We start from the raw sequence: 18,131 nt of genomic DNA, 5'->3' as shown, positions 1-18,131 counted from the left end.
ATTCAAGGCAGTGTATGTACAATCCTTTAAAAACACAACATCGCACTCTCTGGATCAACAGAAAACAAGTTCATTCCATTTCTATATGCTAAGTTCTTCCTGTTATTGAGAAAGAGAATATATTAGAAATATAAAGTATAATTGCATATAAAGTAATGTGTTTACCTCTCTGGTGATGGGTAAGGTTCAAATGTAATAGAATCATAGAATCAAAGAGTTGGAAGAGACCTCATGGGCCATCCAGTCCAACCCCATTCTGCCAAGAAGCAGGAATATTGCATTCAAATCACCCCTGACAGATGGCCATCCAGCCTCTGTTTAAAAGCTTCCAAAGAAGGAGCCTCCACCACACTCCGGGGCAGAGAGTTCCACTGCTGAATGGCTCTCACAGTCAGGAAGTTCTTCCTCATGTTCAGATGGAATCTCCTCTCTTGTAGTTTGAAGCCATTGTTCCACGTCCTAGTCTCCAGGGAAGCAGAAAACAAGCTTGCTCCCTCCTCCCTGTGGCTTCCTCTCACATATTGATACATGGCTATCATATCTCCTCTCAGCCTTCTCTTCTTCAGGCTAAACATGCCCAGCTCCTTAAGCCGCTCCTCATAGGGCTTGTTCTCCAGACCCTTGATCATTTTAGTCGCCCTCCTCTGGACACATTCCAGCTTGTCAATATCTCTCTTGAATTGTGGTGCCCAGAATTGGACACAATATTCCAGGTGTGGTCTAACCAAAGCAGAATAGAGGGGTAGCATTACTTCCTTAGATCTAGACACTATGCTCCTATTGATGCAGGCCAAAATCCCATTGGCTTTTTTTGCCCCCACATCACATTGTTGGCTCATGTTTAACTTGTTGTCCACGATGACTCCAAGATCTTTTTCACACGTACCGCTCTCAAGCCAGACATTGTCCCCCATTCTGTATCTTTGCATTTCGTTTTTCCTGCCAAAGTGGAGTATCTTGCATTTGTCCTTGTTGAACTTCATTTTGTTATGTTTTGGCCCATCTCTCTAACCTGTCAAGATGGCTTTGAATCCTGCTCCTGTCCTCTGGACTATTGGCTATCCCTCCCAATTTGGTGTCATCTGCAAACTTGATGATCCTGCCTTCTAACCCTTCATCTAAGTCATTAATAAAGATGTTGAACAGGACCGGGCCCAGGACGGAACCCTGCAGATGGCACTCCGCTCGTCACTTCTTTCCAGGATGAAGAGGAAGCATTGGGGAGAATCACCCTCTGGGTTGTCGAATGTGATCATAATAAATAATAGGTTTGTTTCATATTCCAGGGAGCTAACTTTTGGAAGTTCGGTCGAAGTGCAAGGGAAGTTGATCAAAAGTCCTCACAAAAGGCAGAATGTGGAGCTGGCAGCAGAAAGCATTCGGGTCGTGGGACCTTGTGATGGTCTGGTAAGGACAAGACCCATTTTGCATTTTCATCATGCTTGCCACCACTATGCTTGCTTCACTTTTAAATAAATATTAAACATGTCTTCAGCATAAAATACAACACAACCCCATATGCTTGGGGAGGATATGTTCCTGAACCTACAGTGGAAATAGGAAACAATGGGTAAAAATGAACCTTATTGCTATGAGAGGTAGCCTCACATAGTGTGGTGGAGTCTTTTAAGCAGAGGTTGGATGGCCCTCTGTCGGGAGTGCTTGGATGGTGTCTTCCTGCATGACAAAATGGGGTTGGACTGGATGGCCCTTGGGGTCTTTTCCAACTCCATCATTCTGTCATTCTGCATGGGAAAAATTCACTGAATTCAGAATAATTTATTTTTGAGTAAACATGGGCTGTATTTATAGTGATTTCATTATTTTAAGAGTTTCTAAGTGTTTGAAGTGACTTGCAGGTTTAATTTTGTTTTATTTATTATTATTTATTTATAGTATTTATATTCCGCCCTTCTCACCCCATAGGGGACTTGGGGTGGATCCCAATGCACATATACATGGCAAACATTCAATGTTATAGACACACAACATATATATATAGACAGACACATATAGGCTATTTAACTTCCAGCTTCATGAGGGTATGCTTTGAATTCCAGCCACCGGGGGAGCTGTCGCTTTACCGTCCACTTGTGACACTGATGGAGTACTTCCTCATTCTTTTGCACACTGCTGGAGAGTTTTATGATGTCATAAATTAGTTAAATTAGAGTCCCTGAATAAGCGGTACCTAAATTTCCTACTTGGCAGATGCAATTGTCTTTTGGGCTGCAAAGGTCGACAGCAAGCTAGAAAATGGTCGTGAGCTTACTCTGACTCATCACCTTTTGGTCAGTAGTGATTTTTAATGCAGCTGACTCCCAACCAGCTGCGCCACAACCCGGTTTAATGTATATATGTTGTAGATATTAAATTGCTTTGCTTTTTCTTAATATTGTGGTATGCTGTGGTTCCCAAGCAAGAGATAAATAAGTGATAGTAATAATAGTAGTAGTAATAGTAGTCATCATTGTCATCACCATCTTTTTTCTTGCCCTGCTTTCCCTATCCAGGTATTCCCTCTGAAGTACAAAACACACCAGTCTTTCGAATACCTCCGTCAGTTCCCTCATTTCCGGTGCAGAAGTAATTCTCTAAGTGCCCTTCTGAGGATACGCAGCGAAGCTACAGGAGCCATTCACTCCTATTTCAAGGTAACTCAATAGAATCTTAGAGTTGGAAGAGACACCAAGGGCTATCCAGTCCAACCCCCTTCTGCCAGGCAGGAAGACACAATCCAAACCCTCCTGACAGATGGCCATCCAGCCTCTGCTTAAAAACTTCAATAGGAGACTCCCACACACACCGAGGCAGCATATTCCACTGCTGAACAGCTCTTCCTAGTGGAATTTTTGTTTATGTAATGTGCATCTATGGCTCCAGAGCAACAGAAAACAAGCTTGCCCCTTCCTCAATGGGACATCCCTTCAAATATGTAAACACTGCAATAATCTCCCCTCTCAACCTTCTCTTCTCCAAGCTAAACAAAAATTCACCCACTCTGTTTCAAAATGCTTCCCAGGCTCCAGGCAGAAGCAAGGGGAGAGAAGAGGGAGGAAATTCATCCACTCTGGTTTAAAACGGCTTCCCAGGCTTGAGCCAAGGCCAGGGACCAGAAGCGGGGAAACACTGAATCATTTCCAACTCACTTATTGCTTCATAACAGAATTGACACAAAAAGCTTCGGAAAGGCAAAGGGACTTCCGGTTTCTTTAAAAACTTCAAAATCACTTCAAAAATCAAATCTTTTCGAATACATTCCGAATTCCGAAATCTGCAAAGAAGCTGATGTTTGGGAGAATTGCATACAGTAAGATCTCCATATTTTCAGGGAATATGTTCCCAAATGATCCACAGTTACCAGAAATGTGGATAATTCAGAACTGGACTCCGGGAGACCAGGATTTGAATCCTCACACAGGCACAGAAAGTCAGTGAGTGACTGGGAAAAATCCCATATTCACAGCCTCAGAGGAAGGCAATGGCAAACCTCCTTTGGCTTCAAACTACAAGAGAGGAGATTCCATCTGAACATGAGGAAGAACTTCCTGACTGTGAGAGCCGTTCAGCAGTGGAACTCTCTGCCCCGGAGTGTGGTGGAGACTCCTTCTTTGAAAGCTTTTAAACAGAGGCTGGATGGCCACCTGTCAGGTGGGCTTTGAACGCAATATTCCTGCTTCTTGGCAGAATGGGGTTGGGCTGGATGGCCCATGAGGTCTCTTCCAACTCTTTGATTCTATGATTCTATGATCCTTTAAACAAACAGATGATATGTTCAGCTTACTGTTGCAATGGCTCTGGAATGGCTACAACTTTGTGATAGTTATAGTTACGCCGTGTAAAGGCTAGTGAAATAGCAGCCTTCTTCCAAATTGCCATCCTATAATTTTTATAATATGTACAGAATAAGGCCATTGTCCATTCTGTTTTGGATGATGAGAACAATTGTTGTTTATTCATTCAGTCGCTTCCGGCTCTTGGTGACCTCCTGGCCCAGCTCAGGCCAGAGCTCCCTGTAAGCTGTGGCCACCAATCCAGTCACTTCAAGGATACCATCCATCCACCTTGCCCTTGGTCGGCCCCTCTTCCTTTTTCCTTCCATTTTCCCCAGCATCATTCCCTTCTCCAAGCTTTCCTGTCTTCTCATGATGTGGCCAAAGTACTTCATCTTTGTCTCTACTATCCTTCCCTCCAGTGAGCAGTCGGGCTTTCTTTCCTGGAGGATGGACTGGTTGGATGTTCTCATGGTCCAAGGCACTCTCAGAACTTTCCTCCAACACCACAGCTCAAAAGCATCTCTCTTCCTTCGCTCAGCCTTCCTTCTGGTCCAGCTCTCACATCCGTAGGTGACTATGGGGAATACCATTGCTTTAACTATGCGGATCTTGGTTGCCAATGTGATGTCTTTACCCTTCACTCTTTTATCAAGATTGGTCATTGCTCTCCTTCCAAGAAGGAAACGTCTGATTTCCTGGCTTCAATCTGCGTCTGCAGTAATCCTCGTGCCTAGAAATACTTAGTCTGTCACGGCCTCCACGTTTTCTCCCTCTATTTCCCAGTTATCAATCTGTCTGGTTGCCATCATTTTGGTTTTTTGATGTTTAAGTGAAACCCAGCTTTTGCACTTTCTTCATTCACCTTGGTTAGAAGATTCCTCAGCTCCTCCTCGCTTTCGGCCATCTAAGTGCTATCATCTGCATACTTAAGGTTGTTAATGTTTCTTCCAGCAATTTTAACTCCAGCCTTGGATTCATCAAGTCCTTCATGTCGTATGATTTGTTCTGCATACAAGTTGAATAGGTTGGGTGAGAGTATACAGCCCTGATGTACATCTTTCCCAATCTTGAACCAGTTTGTTGTTCCGTGATCTGTTCTTACCGATGCTACTAGGAGCCCCCGGTGGCGCAGTGGGCTAAACCCCTGTGCCGGCAGGACTGAAGACCGACAGGTCGCAGGTTCGAATCCAGGGAGAGCACGGGTGAGCTCCCTCTATCAGCTCCAGCTCCTCATATGGGGACATGAGAGAAGCCTCCCACAAGGATGATAAAAACATCAAATCATCCAGGCGTACCCTGGGCAACATCCTTGCAGACTGCCAGTTCTCTCACACCAGAAATGACTTGTAGTTTCTCAAGTTGCTCCTGACACGACAAAAAAACCCCAAAAACTGATGCTACTTGGTCGTTAAATAGATTCTTCAGACTAGTTGACTTGGTCTCCCCATAGCACCAAGAATTTGAGGTTTAATCCTATTTTAGTATTTGTAAGTCTGTCGCTTCCTCCATGTTTTCTCCTTCTATTTGCCAGTTATCAATCAGTCTAGTTGCCATAATTTTGGGTTTTTTTAAATTGCAACCCAACTTTTGCACTTTCTTTTTTCACCTTGGTTAGAAGGCTCCTCAACTTCTCCTCGCTTTCAGCCATCAAAGTGGTATCATCTGCATATCTAATAGTCAGGTGGATTTTAATTACTTGGGGCAGGTTCCTCATGGTTGAAATGTTTCTTAATGATTTACTTCTGCAAAATATTTTTATAACCTCTGACGCCACCAAGTTTCCAACTTGCAACGGATACAAGTGCTTAGAATACAAAATACTACATAACTTGCAATGAATTCAAGTGCTTAGAATGCAAAATACGTAACTGGTTTAAACAATGCAAAACTCCTCTTTTAACATTCATTCTAAAACCATATATCACCCCTCTGTATCTGTGATTTTGTTTGTCCTTATCAGACAAAATATTTTTAAGACTTCCAGTGTGATCCTATTATATGATTCTTCAGGCATGTTTAGCCTGAAGAAGAGAAGCCATGTATAAATATGTGAGAGGAAGTCACAGGGAGGAGGGAGCAAGCTTGTTTTCTGCTTCCCTGGAGACTAGGACGCAATGGAACAATGGCTTCAAACTACAAGAGAGGAGATTCCATCTGAACACGAGGAAGAACTTCCTGACTGTGAGAGCCGTTCGTTCAGCAGTGGAACTCTCTGCCCCGGAGTGTGGTGGAGGCTCCTTCTTTGGAAGCTTTTAAACAGCGGCTGGATGGCCATCTGTCAGGGGTGATTTGAATGCAATATTCCTGCTTCTTGGCAGGGGGTTGGACTGGATGGCCCATGAGGTCTCTTCCAACTCTGATTCTATGATTTTGTGATTTTTGTGATTCTATAGTTTTGTGTTTCCAGGAATATATTCCCCTTGTGGTTACACTATGTAACAACATTTGAAAAAAATTGTAAGTGTTATTTCTTATTTAATTGTGCAGTGCTTACTTTGAAAGTTGTTTTTATACTCTAGAAACTTCATTTTTGTGGCTGCCACAAACTATGTTTCATTGGTTAAGGCTCTCTTGAGATAGTCATTGAAAAACCATAGCGAAATGTGCTGCAGGATGTCCCACAAAACAATATTTTTGCAGTTTAATAAAAACATTTCCAGGTTTTTTAAAAAAAAGATAGAACAAATTAGGAAATGGCATGTATAGGCCAGGAACAAAAATCATGTCACATAGTGGGTTGTTCTAGGTTTTTTGAGCTCTATGGCCATGGTCAAGAAGCATTCTCTCCTGACGTTTTGCCTGCATCTATGGCAGGCATCCTCAGAGGTTGTGAGGACCTCACAACCTCTGAATCATAGAATCATAGAATCAAAGGGTTGGAAGAGACCTGATGGGCCAGCCAGTCCAACCCCCTGCCAAGAAGCAGGAATATTACATTCAAATCACCCCTGACAGATGGCCATCCAGCCTCTGCTTAAAAGCTTCCAAAGAAGGAGCCTCCACCACACTCCGGGGCAGAGAGTTCCACTGCTGAACGGCTCTCACAGTCAGGAAGTTCTTCCTAATGTTCAGATGGAATCTCCTCTCTTGTAGTTTGAAGGATGCCTACTATAGATGCAGGTAAAACGTCAGGAGAGAATGCTTCTTGAACATGGCCATATAACTCGAAAAACCTACAACAACGGAGTGATTCCGGCCATGAAAGCCTTCGACAATACATGTTACATAGTCTTATGGGAGTCATACCGCATTTTGAGATATGTATCGTGTTTCCATGATTCTGAGATATCATCAAGTATAAGACACACTCTAATTTCCATATCACCAGAAAAAAAAGCCTTACTTTTATTTTTAAAAATCACCTACAATTCTAAGACACACAATTTTTGAAGTTGTTTGTATGGGGGGAAAGCTTGTCTTAGTATGGAAGAAATAGTTATTTCTTTTAATCGTGCTATTCAGTCTATGGCCACTAGAGAGCAATATTTGCCCACCTATAAATCTAACCAGAGAAACTACCTTTTAGGTCCCAGTCCTGGAAATAGTGGAGAATCAGCATCATGTGTTGTCCAGGGCTTTCATGGCCAGAATCACTGGGTTGCTGTGAGTTTTCTAGATTGTGTGGCCATGTTCAGGAAGCATTGTGTCCTGACATTTTGCCCACATCTATGGCAGGCATCCTCAGAGGCAGGCATGTAGCCGGGGGGAGGGGGGGGGGGCTTGAGGGACCCCCCCCCCCCCCCAAATTCTCATGGTGATTTGCGAAAAGGCCTTACTGGTGCATTATTTAAATTGTTATGTTTATTCATATCATGATTTGATCACCATACTCAATATATCCCATATGCACGGGGGTATTGGGGTACTGATACAAAAGGTTTGCTAGGGTAGACCCTCTTTCACTCAGACTCAGCCCCCCCCCCCCCCGAATCGAAATCCTGGCTACGGGCCTGCTCAGAGGTTGAGGGGTCTGTTGGAAACTAGGCAAGAGGGGTTTATATACCTGTGGAATAATGTCCAGGATGGGAGAAAGAACTCGGAAGTGTCCGACGTGTGATTCAATACAACAGCCAGCAGAGTGATCTTGTCTACTGTGGACTCATCTTGTTGTGTTTCAAATAATAACAACAATAATTTATTTATTTGTCGTGTCAGAGCAACCAATCCATTATATATTACATTTCTAACAGAACAAAGCAAACAGACAGAAAAAATACACAACTTGTGAGTTTGGTAGTTGGTTAAATGTCCTTTGATCAGTATCTGGCCACTTGGAGTGCTTCCGGTGTTGCTGCAAGAAGGTCCTCCATTGTGCATGTGGCAGGGCTCAGCTTGCATGGCAGCAGGTGGTCAGTGGTTTGTTCCTCTCCACACTCGCATGCCGACGATTCCACTTTGTAGCCCCATTTCTGAAGGTTGGCTCTGCATCTCGTGGTGCCAGAGCGCAGTCTGTTCAGTGCCTTCCAAGTCGCCAGTCTTCTGTGTGCCCAGGAGGGAGTCTCTCATTTGGTATCAGCCATTGGTTGAGGTGCTGGGTTTGAGCCTGCTACTTTTGGACTCTCGCTTGCTGAGGTGTTCCAGCGAGTGTCTCTGTAGATCTTAGAAAACTATGTCTAGATTTAAGTCGTTGGCGTGCTGGCTGATATCCAAACAGGGGATGAGCTGGAGATGTCTCTGCCTTGGTCCTTTCACTATTGGCTGCTACTTCCCGGCGGATGTCAGGTGGTGCAACACCGGCTAAGCAGTGTAATTTCTCCAGTGGTGTAGGGCGCAGACACCCCGTGATAATGCGGCATGTCTCATTAAGAGCCACATCCACACTGGGCATGCATACTCAGCAGCAGAGTAGCACAGCGCAAGGGCAGATGTCATCACTGTATCTGGTTGTGATCCCCAGGTTGTGCCAGTCAGCTTTCGTATTTATTTATTATTTATTTATTTATTTGGTGCATTTGTTAACCGCCATTCTCAGCCCTTTAGGGCGACTCATGGCAGTGTACAACATACATAAAAAGGCAGTTTACAAAAGGCAATTACAGAACAACATATTAACAATACCACAATTATAAAGTTACACTAAATAATCTGCTTCGTCTCATAGTGGAATCATAACCAATCTCATATTCCTTGTTCCATTCCAGTCATCTTTACCACATTATTATAGCACTTAATTAAATGCCTTCTCGAACAGCCACGTCTTGAGGCTTTTTCGGAAGGACATGAGGGAGGGCGCCTGTCTGATGTCTGCAGGGAGAGTGTTCCACAGCCGGGGGGCCACCACCGAGAAGGCCCTCTCTCTCGTCCCCGCCAGGCGTGCCTGTGAGGCAGGCGGGATCGAGAGAAGGGCCTCCCCAGACGATCTCAAGGTCCTCGTGGGCTCATAGGCCGAGATGCGGTCCGAAAGGTATTTTGGGCTGGAACCGTTTAGGGCTTTGTAGGCCAAAACCAGCACCTTAAATTGGGCCCGGTAGCAGATCGGCAGCCAGTGGAGCTGGGACAACAAGGGCGTTGTGTGCTCCCTGCATCCCGCTCCAGTTAGTAACATGGCTGCCACACGCTGAACCAGCTGAAGCTTCCGGGCCGTCTTCAAGGGCAGCCCCACGTAGAGAGCGTTGCAGTAGTCAAGGCGGGATGTGACCAGAGCGTGTACCACCGTGGCCAAGTCAGACTTCCCGAGATACGGGCGCAGCTGGCGCACGAGCCTGAGCTGTGCAAATGCAAGTATGATATTGTTTCTAGCACCCACTTTTTGCTTGATGTTCAGGCAGTGCTTCTTGTAGGTCAGAGCACGGTCCAGAGTGACTCCCAGGTATTTGGGTGCGCTGCAATGCTCCAGTGGGATTCCTTCCCAGGTGATCTTCAGAGCTCGGGATGCTTCTCTGTTCTTGAGATGAAAGGCACATGTCTGTGTTTTAGATGGATTAGGGATCAGCTGGTTTTCCCTGTAATAGGCAGTAAGAGCACCTAGAGCTTCGGAGAGCTTCTGTTCTACCATCTCAAAGCTCCCTGCTTGAGCAGTAATGGCACGATCATCAGCATAGATGAAACTCTCTGTCCCTTCTGGCAGTGGCTGGTCATTTGTGTAGATGTTGAACATGGATGGAGCAAGCACGCTCCCCTGAGGCAGGCCGTTCTTCTGTTTCCGCGGAAACAACAATAATAGTTTTCTTTCTTGCTTGCCTCTCCTCACAGCTTGAGGTAGGTTACAGCATTACTGAAAGATAAACAAACACATAAACAACAGAACTTTGTATATATTCTCTCTGAATGTACTCAGGGTGGATTACAACATACACAGATAGGCAAACATTCAATGTCTTTAATACAGTGGAAATAACAATGGCCTACAAATACACAGAACAAAGGTAAAGGCTTCCCCTTTCATCTTCGGCTTTCTGGAGGCAGTGTTCAACTCTGGCCATGGGGAGGTGCTCTTGGTCCATTTCCAGGCCGAGGAAGCTGTTGTCATAGAATCAAAGAGTTGGAAGAGACCTCATGGGCCATCCAGTCTAACCCCCTGCCAAGAAGCAGGAATATTGCATTCAAAGCACCCCTGACAGATGGCCATCCAGCCTCTGTTTAAAAACCTCCAAAGAAGGAGCCTCCACCACACCCGGGGCAGAGAGTTCCACTGCTGAACGGCTCTCACAGTCAGGAAGTTCTTCCTCATGTTCAGGTGGAATCTCCTCTCTTGTAGTTTGAAGCCATTGTTCCGTAGACACCTCCTGGTCGTGTCGCTGGCATGGCTGCAAGGGCATCTTTATTACCTTCCCACCGAAGTGGTACCTATTAATCCACTCTCATTTGCATGTTTTGGAACTGCTACGTTGCAGGAGCTAGGGCTAACAGTGGGAGCTCACACCACCCGCAGCTTTGAACTGCCAACCTTTAGGTCAGCAGATTCAACAGTTCAACTATTTAACCCGTTGCATCACCTCGGCCCCTATCCATTAATTAGAAAAGTTGCCAGCGTGAGGAATATTTTATAAATTGTATACTTTATTTGTGAACTTCCCTGTCCATTTCCACTAGGATAACGGATACCTGCATATCCATACGCCAATCATTACCTCGAATGACTGCGAAGGCGCTGGGGAAGTCTTCCAAGTTGAGGTAAGATCCTGGAGAACTGCATGCTAATTTTAAAAATAGCTTAAAAGTTATCAACCTATCACAAGTTGATCGCAAATCTGTATTGCAACATCCCAGAAGTAGTATTCAATAACAAATTGCCTCTTGGGTGCATCTACACTGCAGAATTGATGCAGTTTGGCACCACTTTGACTTCTTTGGCTCAATGCTATGGAGTGCTGGGAGCTGTAGTTGGGTGAGGCCCTAATACTTTTTGAAACAGAAGGCTAAAGACCTTGAAACACTACAACTCCCAGAATTCCATTGCATTGAGCAATGGCAATTAAAGTGGTACCAAACTGTATTAATTCTACAGTGTAGATACACCCACAGTGGGTCTGCCTGGGTTCTAGATATTCTTTGCCACACAAAAAGGAGCTTGTCTAATCATCTCTCTGCCAGCAAGTGTTTGGGCCTATCACTGTGCTTATTAGGTTGCTGTGAGTTTTCCTGGCTGTATGGCCATGTTCCAGAAGCATTCTCTCCTGACGTTTCACCCACATCTACGACAGGCATCCTCAGAGGGTGGAAACTAGCCAAAAGGGGTTTATATATCTGTGGAATATTTATTTGGAACATTTATACCCCGTCCTTCTTGACCTCCATTGGCAACAATTCAATGCTAACAAAATAAAAACACATAATAAAATACAGCAAAATACATACAAATAGTTATAAACATACATTAAAACAGTTCACCAAGTTAAAAATGTCATCCAAATCATTCCAAGTTGCAGTCAAATAAAATTTTATCTTCACCAGTAAAATCGCTTGAAATGCTTGATCCCATAGCCAGGATTCAAGTTTCTTCCGGAAGGTCAGGAGGGATGGGGCAGATCTAACCTCTTTAGGGAGGGAGTTCCACAGCCGAGGGGCCACCACAGAGAAGGCCAGGCAATCCAGAAACACCTGCATTTAGCAGTATTTTTATGTCAGAGGTCCAAAGGACAACAGAAGCTTTTGGCCAGCCTAAGTTTCACAAGGAAGAAGAATAAGACAGTTTATAAGCAACAACTTGTAATCCATCGCTTTGCATCAGAGGCAGAAGATCCTAGAAAGGGTGGGAGAAAGAACTCTTGTCTGCTGGAGGCAAGTGGGAATGTTGCAATTTGCCATGTTCGTTGACATTCAATAGCCTTGCAGCTTGAAAGCTTGGCTGCTTCCTGCCTGGGGGAATCCTTTGTTGAGAGGAGGGTGACTAAAATGATAAAGGGTCTGGAGAACAAGCCCTATGAGGAGCGGCTTAAGGAGCTGGGCATGTTTAGCCTGAAGAAGAGAAGGCTGAGAGGAGATATGATAACCATATATAAATATGTGAGAGGAAGCCACAGGGAGGAGGGAGCAAGCTTGTTTTCTGCTTCCTTGGAGACTAGGACGCGGAACAATGGCTTCAAACTACAAGAGAGGAGATTCCATCTGAACACGAGGAAGAACTTCCTGACTGTGAGAGCCGTTCAGCAGTGGAACTTTCTGCCTCGGAGTGTGGTGGAGGCTCCTTCTTTGGAAGCTTTTAAACAGAGGCTGGATGGCCATCTGTCAGGGGTGATTTGAATGCAATATTCCTGCTTCTTGGCAGAATGGGGTTGGACTGGATGGCCCATGAGGTCTCTTCCAACTCTTTATTCTATGATTCTATGATTCTAGGTGTTAGCTAGCCCTGATTGTTTCCTGTCTGGAATTTCCCTGTTTTCTAAGTGTTGTTCTTTATTTACTATCCTGATGTTTGCTTATTATTTCTTCCCTTCCTTCCTTCCTTCCTTCCTTCCTTCCTTCCTTCCTTCCTTCCTTTCTTTGCTGGTTAGTGGTTTTAATTTAGGTAACTGCTGTTCTTCCGTCTGCTTCGTCTAGTTTATTGTATTGTAATGTGATTTCTATTATAACTTCACGCTTGCCATGAGACACCTCTGGGCACATCGTGCGGGGAGAAGGACCAGAAACGTGAATTAGTAAACAAGCGAAACAATGGCCCAACTCGCACAAATTTACCCAATCCTCTTTTTTTAAACCTAGCATCTGTTGAGACGTCTTTTGGCAGTGAACTCTATAATTAATCTTCTGCATTTTGCATGTTTTGAATCTCATTATCGACCAATTTCAGGCGTTGATTAAACCCTGTCTGTGACATCGCAGGAGGAAAAAACCTTTTTCTCTCCCTATTTGCCATAACCCTTTTTATCATATGCTTACCATCTTCGTTGCCGTTCGTTCGGAAACAAAAAGACACAGCAAGCGGTTGAGCTCTTCCTTTCTGGCCAATATTCAAACCACCGATTAACTCGTTCTGTCTCACCAAAGACTTTTGGGCAAAATGCCTACTTTTATTTCAAGTCAAGTTGTCACATCTACACAATGGTAAACTGGTTTTTGAAACCTACGCAAGCTTCGGAATAGTTCGAATTGGAGGTCTGTCGCTATGGGCACCTTCCAAGTAGGCTTCGCTGCACACAATTTTTCATTATTTCCAAAACTGTTGACCCCCCTGGTCGCATTTTGTTGCAAGCCTCTGTTATGAATTGCAATGGCTTGATTCCGTTGGCAGCCCTTCGGCACAGTTCCGGACACAGATCCGGCAGTAAATACGGCCGTTTAGTCGCAAATGGTGCGTTCTGTTAGCCCTAAAGCCAAATGACTTCCGAGAGCTTAAAGGAGGGAGCGAAAACGCAGGCTGCCGTCAAAAGGAAGCCTTGTTACATCCCTTAAAGAGAAGAACAAAACAGGTATTGAGCCCGTTTGCTCTTTATATTCAAAGTTCAGCTGCAAGTACAAGCCTTTCGCCCCTGTATATTGAAGATGCTTTCATCCTCCAAATGCAGAGCTTGGAAAAGTTTATTCTTTTGTGTGTATATTATATTATATTCCTAGCTTAGGTACCCGGCGATACCTCAGTTAGGTATTATTTATCATGGCATAGAATAATAGAATCATAGAATCATAGAATCAAAGAGTTGGAAGAGACCTCATGGGCCATCCAGTCCAACCCCATTCTGCCAAGAAGCAGGAATATTGCATTCAAATCACCCCTGACAGATGGCCATCCAGCCTCTGCTTAAAAGCTTCCAAAGAAGGAGCCTCCACCACACTCCGGGGCAGAGAGTTCCACTGCTGAACGGCTCTCACAGTCAGGAAGTTCTTCCTCATGTTCAGATGGAATCTCCTCTCTTGTAGTTTGAAGCCATTGTTCCGCGTCCTAGTCTCCAAGGAAGCAGAAAACAAGCTTGCTCCCTCCTCCCTGTGGCTTCCTCTCACATATTTATACATGGCTATCATATCTCCTCTCAGCCTTCTCTTCTTCAGGCTAAACATGCCCAGTTCCCTAAGCCGCTCCTCATAGGGCTTGTTCTCCAGATCCTTAATCATTTTAGTCGCCCTCCTCTGGACACATTCCAGCTGGTCAATATCTCTCTTGAATTGTGGTGCCCAGAATTGGACACAGTATTCCAGATGTGGTCTAACCAAAGCAGAATAGAGGGGTAGCATTACTTCCTTAGATCTAGACACTATTCTCCTATTGATGCAGTGTCATCAGCAACCAGACATTTGTATTACATTTTTAACAAAAACAAACAAACAATCAGACAAAACACAGAATTTGCAAGCTTGGTAGTTGATTAAATGTCCTTTGACCAGTATCTGGCCACTTGGAGTGCGTCAATAGGTACTGATCCGGTGGGAAGGTAATGGCTCTCTATGCAGTCATGTCAGCCACATGACCTGGGAGGTGTCTACGGACAATGCCAGCTCTTTGGCTTAGAAATGGAGATGAGCACCAACCTCCAGAGTCAGGCACGACTGGACTTAATGTCAGGGGAAAATCTTTACCTTTTACCTTGAGCACTGGAGAATACAGTTTGATTCCCAGCTCAGCCATAGAAACCCACTGATCAACCATGAGCAAGTCACACACTCTCAGCTCCAGATCGGTTTGGCTTATTTGGAGGCAATGCCCTTGGCATCCATCTTCTTTTATTATTTATTTATTTATTTATTTATTTGCTTTATTTCTATACCGCATTTTTCAGCCCAAACAGGTGACTCAATGCGGTTTACATGGTACAAATTATCAAACAATATCAGTGCAATTAAAACATAACAATGCAACAAACAGGATCAACAACATCAATCCACAACAATTAACAAATCACAACAAGACAAGTCAACAAAACGAAACATAACGCCTCAGTGAAATCAGATCCGTTCTCATAGTCCTTGTGCCATTCCTATGTTCCATTTACCGTATTCCTTTGATTGGTTGCACTGCTTAACCAAACGCTTGTTCATAAAGCCAGGTCTTAACCTTTCTCCGAAACACCAGCAACGAAGGTGCCTGTCTGATGTCTGCCGGTAAGGCATTCCATAGCCGAGGGGCCACCACTGAGAAGGCCCTGTCTCTCGTCCCCGCCAAGCGCGCCTGTGATGCAGGCGGGACCGAGAGCAGGGCCTCCCCAGACGATCTTAATGTTCTAGTCGGTTCATAAGTGGAGATGCGTTCGGAGAGGTAAGTAGGGCCAGAACCGTTTAGGGCTTTATAGGCTAAAGCCAGCACCTTGAATTGTGCCTGGTAGCAGATTGGCAGCCAGTGGAGCTGGCTCAGCAGAGGAGTGGTATGCTCCCTGAGTGCCGCTCCCGTTAGCAACCTGGCTGCCGAGCGCTGGACCATCTGAAGCTTCCGGGCAGTCTTCAAGGGCAACCCCACGTAGAGCGCGTTGCAGTAATCAATCCGGGATGTGACCAGAGCGTGGACTACCGTAGCCATCTTTTTTCTTAGGCGATCCCTCGTAGTCCGAGGATGATGGTCCTCCAAGTGTGTCCTGGGGGCGGGTTCATAGGTGGCTGTGGAGCCCTATTCTTGACCTACATCTTCTCCCACAGTGAGGGCATTGGTTTCCAGGTGGGAGGGGAGGCAATCTCAGTCAGGGTTGGCTTGATGCGCCTTCCTCTTGGCACGTTTCTCTCTTTCACCCTCCATTCGTGCCTCTTCAAATTCTGCAGCACTGCTGGTCACAGCTGACCTCCAGCTGGAGCGCTCAAGGGCCAGGGCTTCCCAGTTCTCGGTGTCTATGCCACTGGAATAATAACAGACTCCAATATAAAGCTTTTTGAAACATCTGCCTCAATGATATTATCTTGTCCTTTTGTTTTTGTTTTTTTTAGTCTTGCCATGTTTTATCTTGTCCCTTTTCCATGGTCATAATGGAAACCAATATATATTTTCTTCTTCATATTCTTTTGCTTTGTTGAAGAAATTTTGTAGACCTTTGAAATCTCCACCTGAGGCTATTGCAAAAAAAAAGAAGTTGTTGAAGACGATGCTTCTGGGCGTGTGTCTGTTTCTAATGACAATTGATGGCTTTTCTGCCTTGCCAGATGTTTTTGTGCTGCCTCGAAACCTTTGATTCCTTTCCAAGCTGACTTCCAGCTTTGCCTATAAATAGGCCCCGCGTCCCGTGCCTCTGAACTGCACCTGTGGACTTTCAAAGAGCCGTGTCTTTCTCATCAGGTGTTTGCAAAGGCTGTCTTCCCTTTCCCTTGGCTCTAAACTGTGTGCTTAAACGGAATTTAATTCCAGTTTGGATGCTCAGTATGGGAACGGTTCAAAAAGGAAATGCTATTGTGGGCTGGCGGGGAGAGAGAACAAAGCCTATTATCCCATTCCTTTGTTGTGCAACTCCCCCTGGCTTCCAATCTTGCATCTCTTTGGGGATTTATACAGACCTTGTACTTAGCGTATATACTCATGTATAAGTCAACCTTATATATAAATCAAGGGGAAAATTGGGGGAAGCAGGGGGGGTGCAATATAGTGGATTTTAAATGATTATCATATTAGTCAGGAGTCAAAGAAAAAGGAAGGGAGGAGAAAGAATGGAAGGGAAGGGAAGGGGAAGGAAAGGTTATGAGGGGAGGAAATAAATGGAAGAGAAAGGAAGGGAAGGAAGGGGAAGGAAAAGGTATGAGGGGAGGAAAGAAAGAATGGAAGAGAAAGGAAGGGAGGAAAGGAAGGGAGGAAAGAAGGAAGGGGAAGGAAAGATGAGGGGGGAGAAAGAGTGGAAGAGAAAGGAAGGGAAGGAAGGGAGTGAGGGGAAGGAAAAAGTATGAGGGGAGGAAAGAAAATATGGAAGAGAAAGGAAGGGAAGAAAAGAAGCAAGCAAGCAAGCAAGCAAGCAAGCAAGGAAGGAAGGAAGGAAGGAAGGAAGGGGAAGGAAAAGGTATGAGGGGAGGAAAGAAAGAAAGAATGGAAGAGAACGGAAGGGAGGAAAGGAAGGAAGGAAAGAAGGAAGGGGGAGGAAAGGTATGAGGGGAGGAAAGAAAGGAAGGGAAGAAAAGAAGGAAGGAAGAAAAGAAGGAAGGGGAAGGAAAGGTTTGAGGGGAGGAAAGAAAGAATGGAAGAGAAGTGAGGGAGGGAGGGAGGGAGGGAGGGAGGGAAGGAAGGAAGGAAGGAAGGAAGGAAGGAAGGAAGGAAGGAAGGAAGGAGGGAAGGAAAGGGAAGGAAAAGGTATGAGGGGAGGGAAAAAAGAATGGAAGAGAAAGCAAGGGAAGAAAAGAAGAAAGAGGAAGGAAAAGGTATGAGGGGTGGAAAGAAACAAAGAACCGAAGAGATAGGATGGGAAAAAGGACAAAGGAAGGAAGAAAAGGAAAGGCGAGAGGAAAAGGACTAGGTATGAGAGAAGGAAAGAAAGAGAAAGAATGGGAGAGAAAGAAAGGGAGGAATGAAGGGAGGGAGGGGAAGGAAAAGGCAAGAGGAAAAGGTATGAGGTGAGGAAAGAAAGAAAGAATGGAAGAGAAAGGAAGGGAAGAAAAGGACAGGAAGAAAGGAAAGAAGGAAGGAAGGAGGAGGGAAGGAAGGAAGGAAGGAAGGAAGGAAGGAAGGAAGGAAGGAAGGAAGGAGAAAAAATAGGGATGAAGTGTATGAGGGAAACTGAGGAATGAAAGAGCCACAAAGAGAGCCTAGAGAAGAGAGAAAGCAGAGGGTCTCCAGCCCCTCCAACAACAGGCAATGCTGGATATATGTGCTAATATTTTAATTTTAATAAATGAAAAATAAAAAAGACTTTAAAACATGTCTTTAAAACATTTAAAAAGGGACAGCATATACATTACATATATCTAGACATGTGTGTGCTTGGGAGGGCCTAATCGAAGATCACCTTTTCCTGAATCCCCCAGACAGAGCTGGGGATTTTGAGATCTGCAGTTTTTCTTCTTCTCTAAACTCTTGGATAATGG

At 44.8% G+C, this 18,131-nt stretch overlaps 1 protein-coding gene across 1 annotated transcript in view; it reads left to right on the top strand.

Annotated features, from left to right (window-relative positions):
- NARS2 (asparaginyl-tRNA synthetase 2, mitochondrial) overlaps positions 1 to 18,131 on the top strand; it is a 79,797-nt gene that overhangs the window by 5,775 nt on the left and 55,891 nt on the right. Inside the window, exons 4-6 of the mRNA XM_060771216.2 lie at positions 1,287 to 1,407; positions 2,514 to 2,654; positions 10,809 to 10,889. Coding sequence (XP_060627199.2) covers positions 1,287 to 1,407; positions 2,514 to 2,654; positions 10,809 to 10,889 — 343 coding nt within the window. The remainder of the gene's footprint in view (positions 1 to 1,286; positions 1,408 to 2,513; positions 2,655 to 10,808; positions 10,890 to 18,131) is intronic.

The sequence above is a fragment of the Anolis sagrei genome, chromosome 3, assembly GCF_037176765.1.
Source record: "Anolis sagrei isolate rAnoSag1 chromosome 3, rAnoSag1.mat, whole genome shotgun sequence".
NCBI classification, from domain to species: Eukaryota; Metazoa; Chordata; class Lepidosauria; order Squamata; family Dactyloidae; genus Anolis; species Anolis sagrei.
Note: the sequence above shows the minus strand (reverse complement) of the source record. Positions and strands in the feature narration are given on the sequence as shown.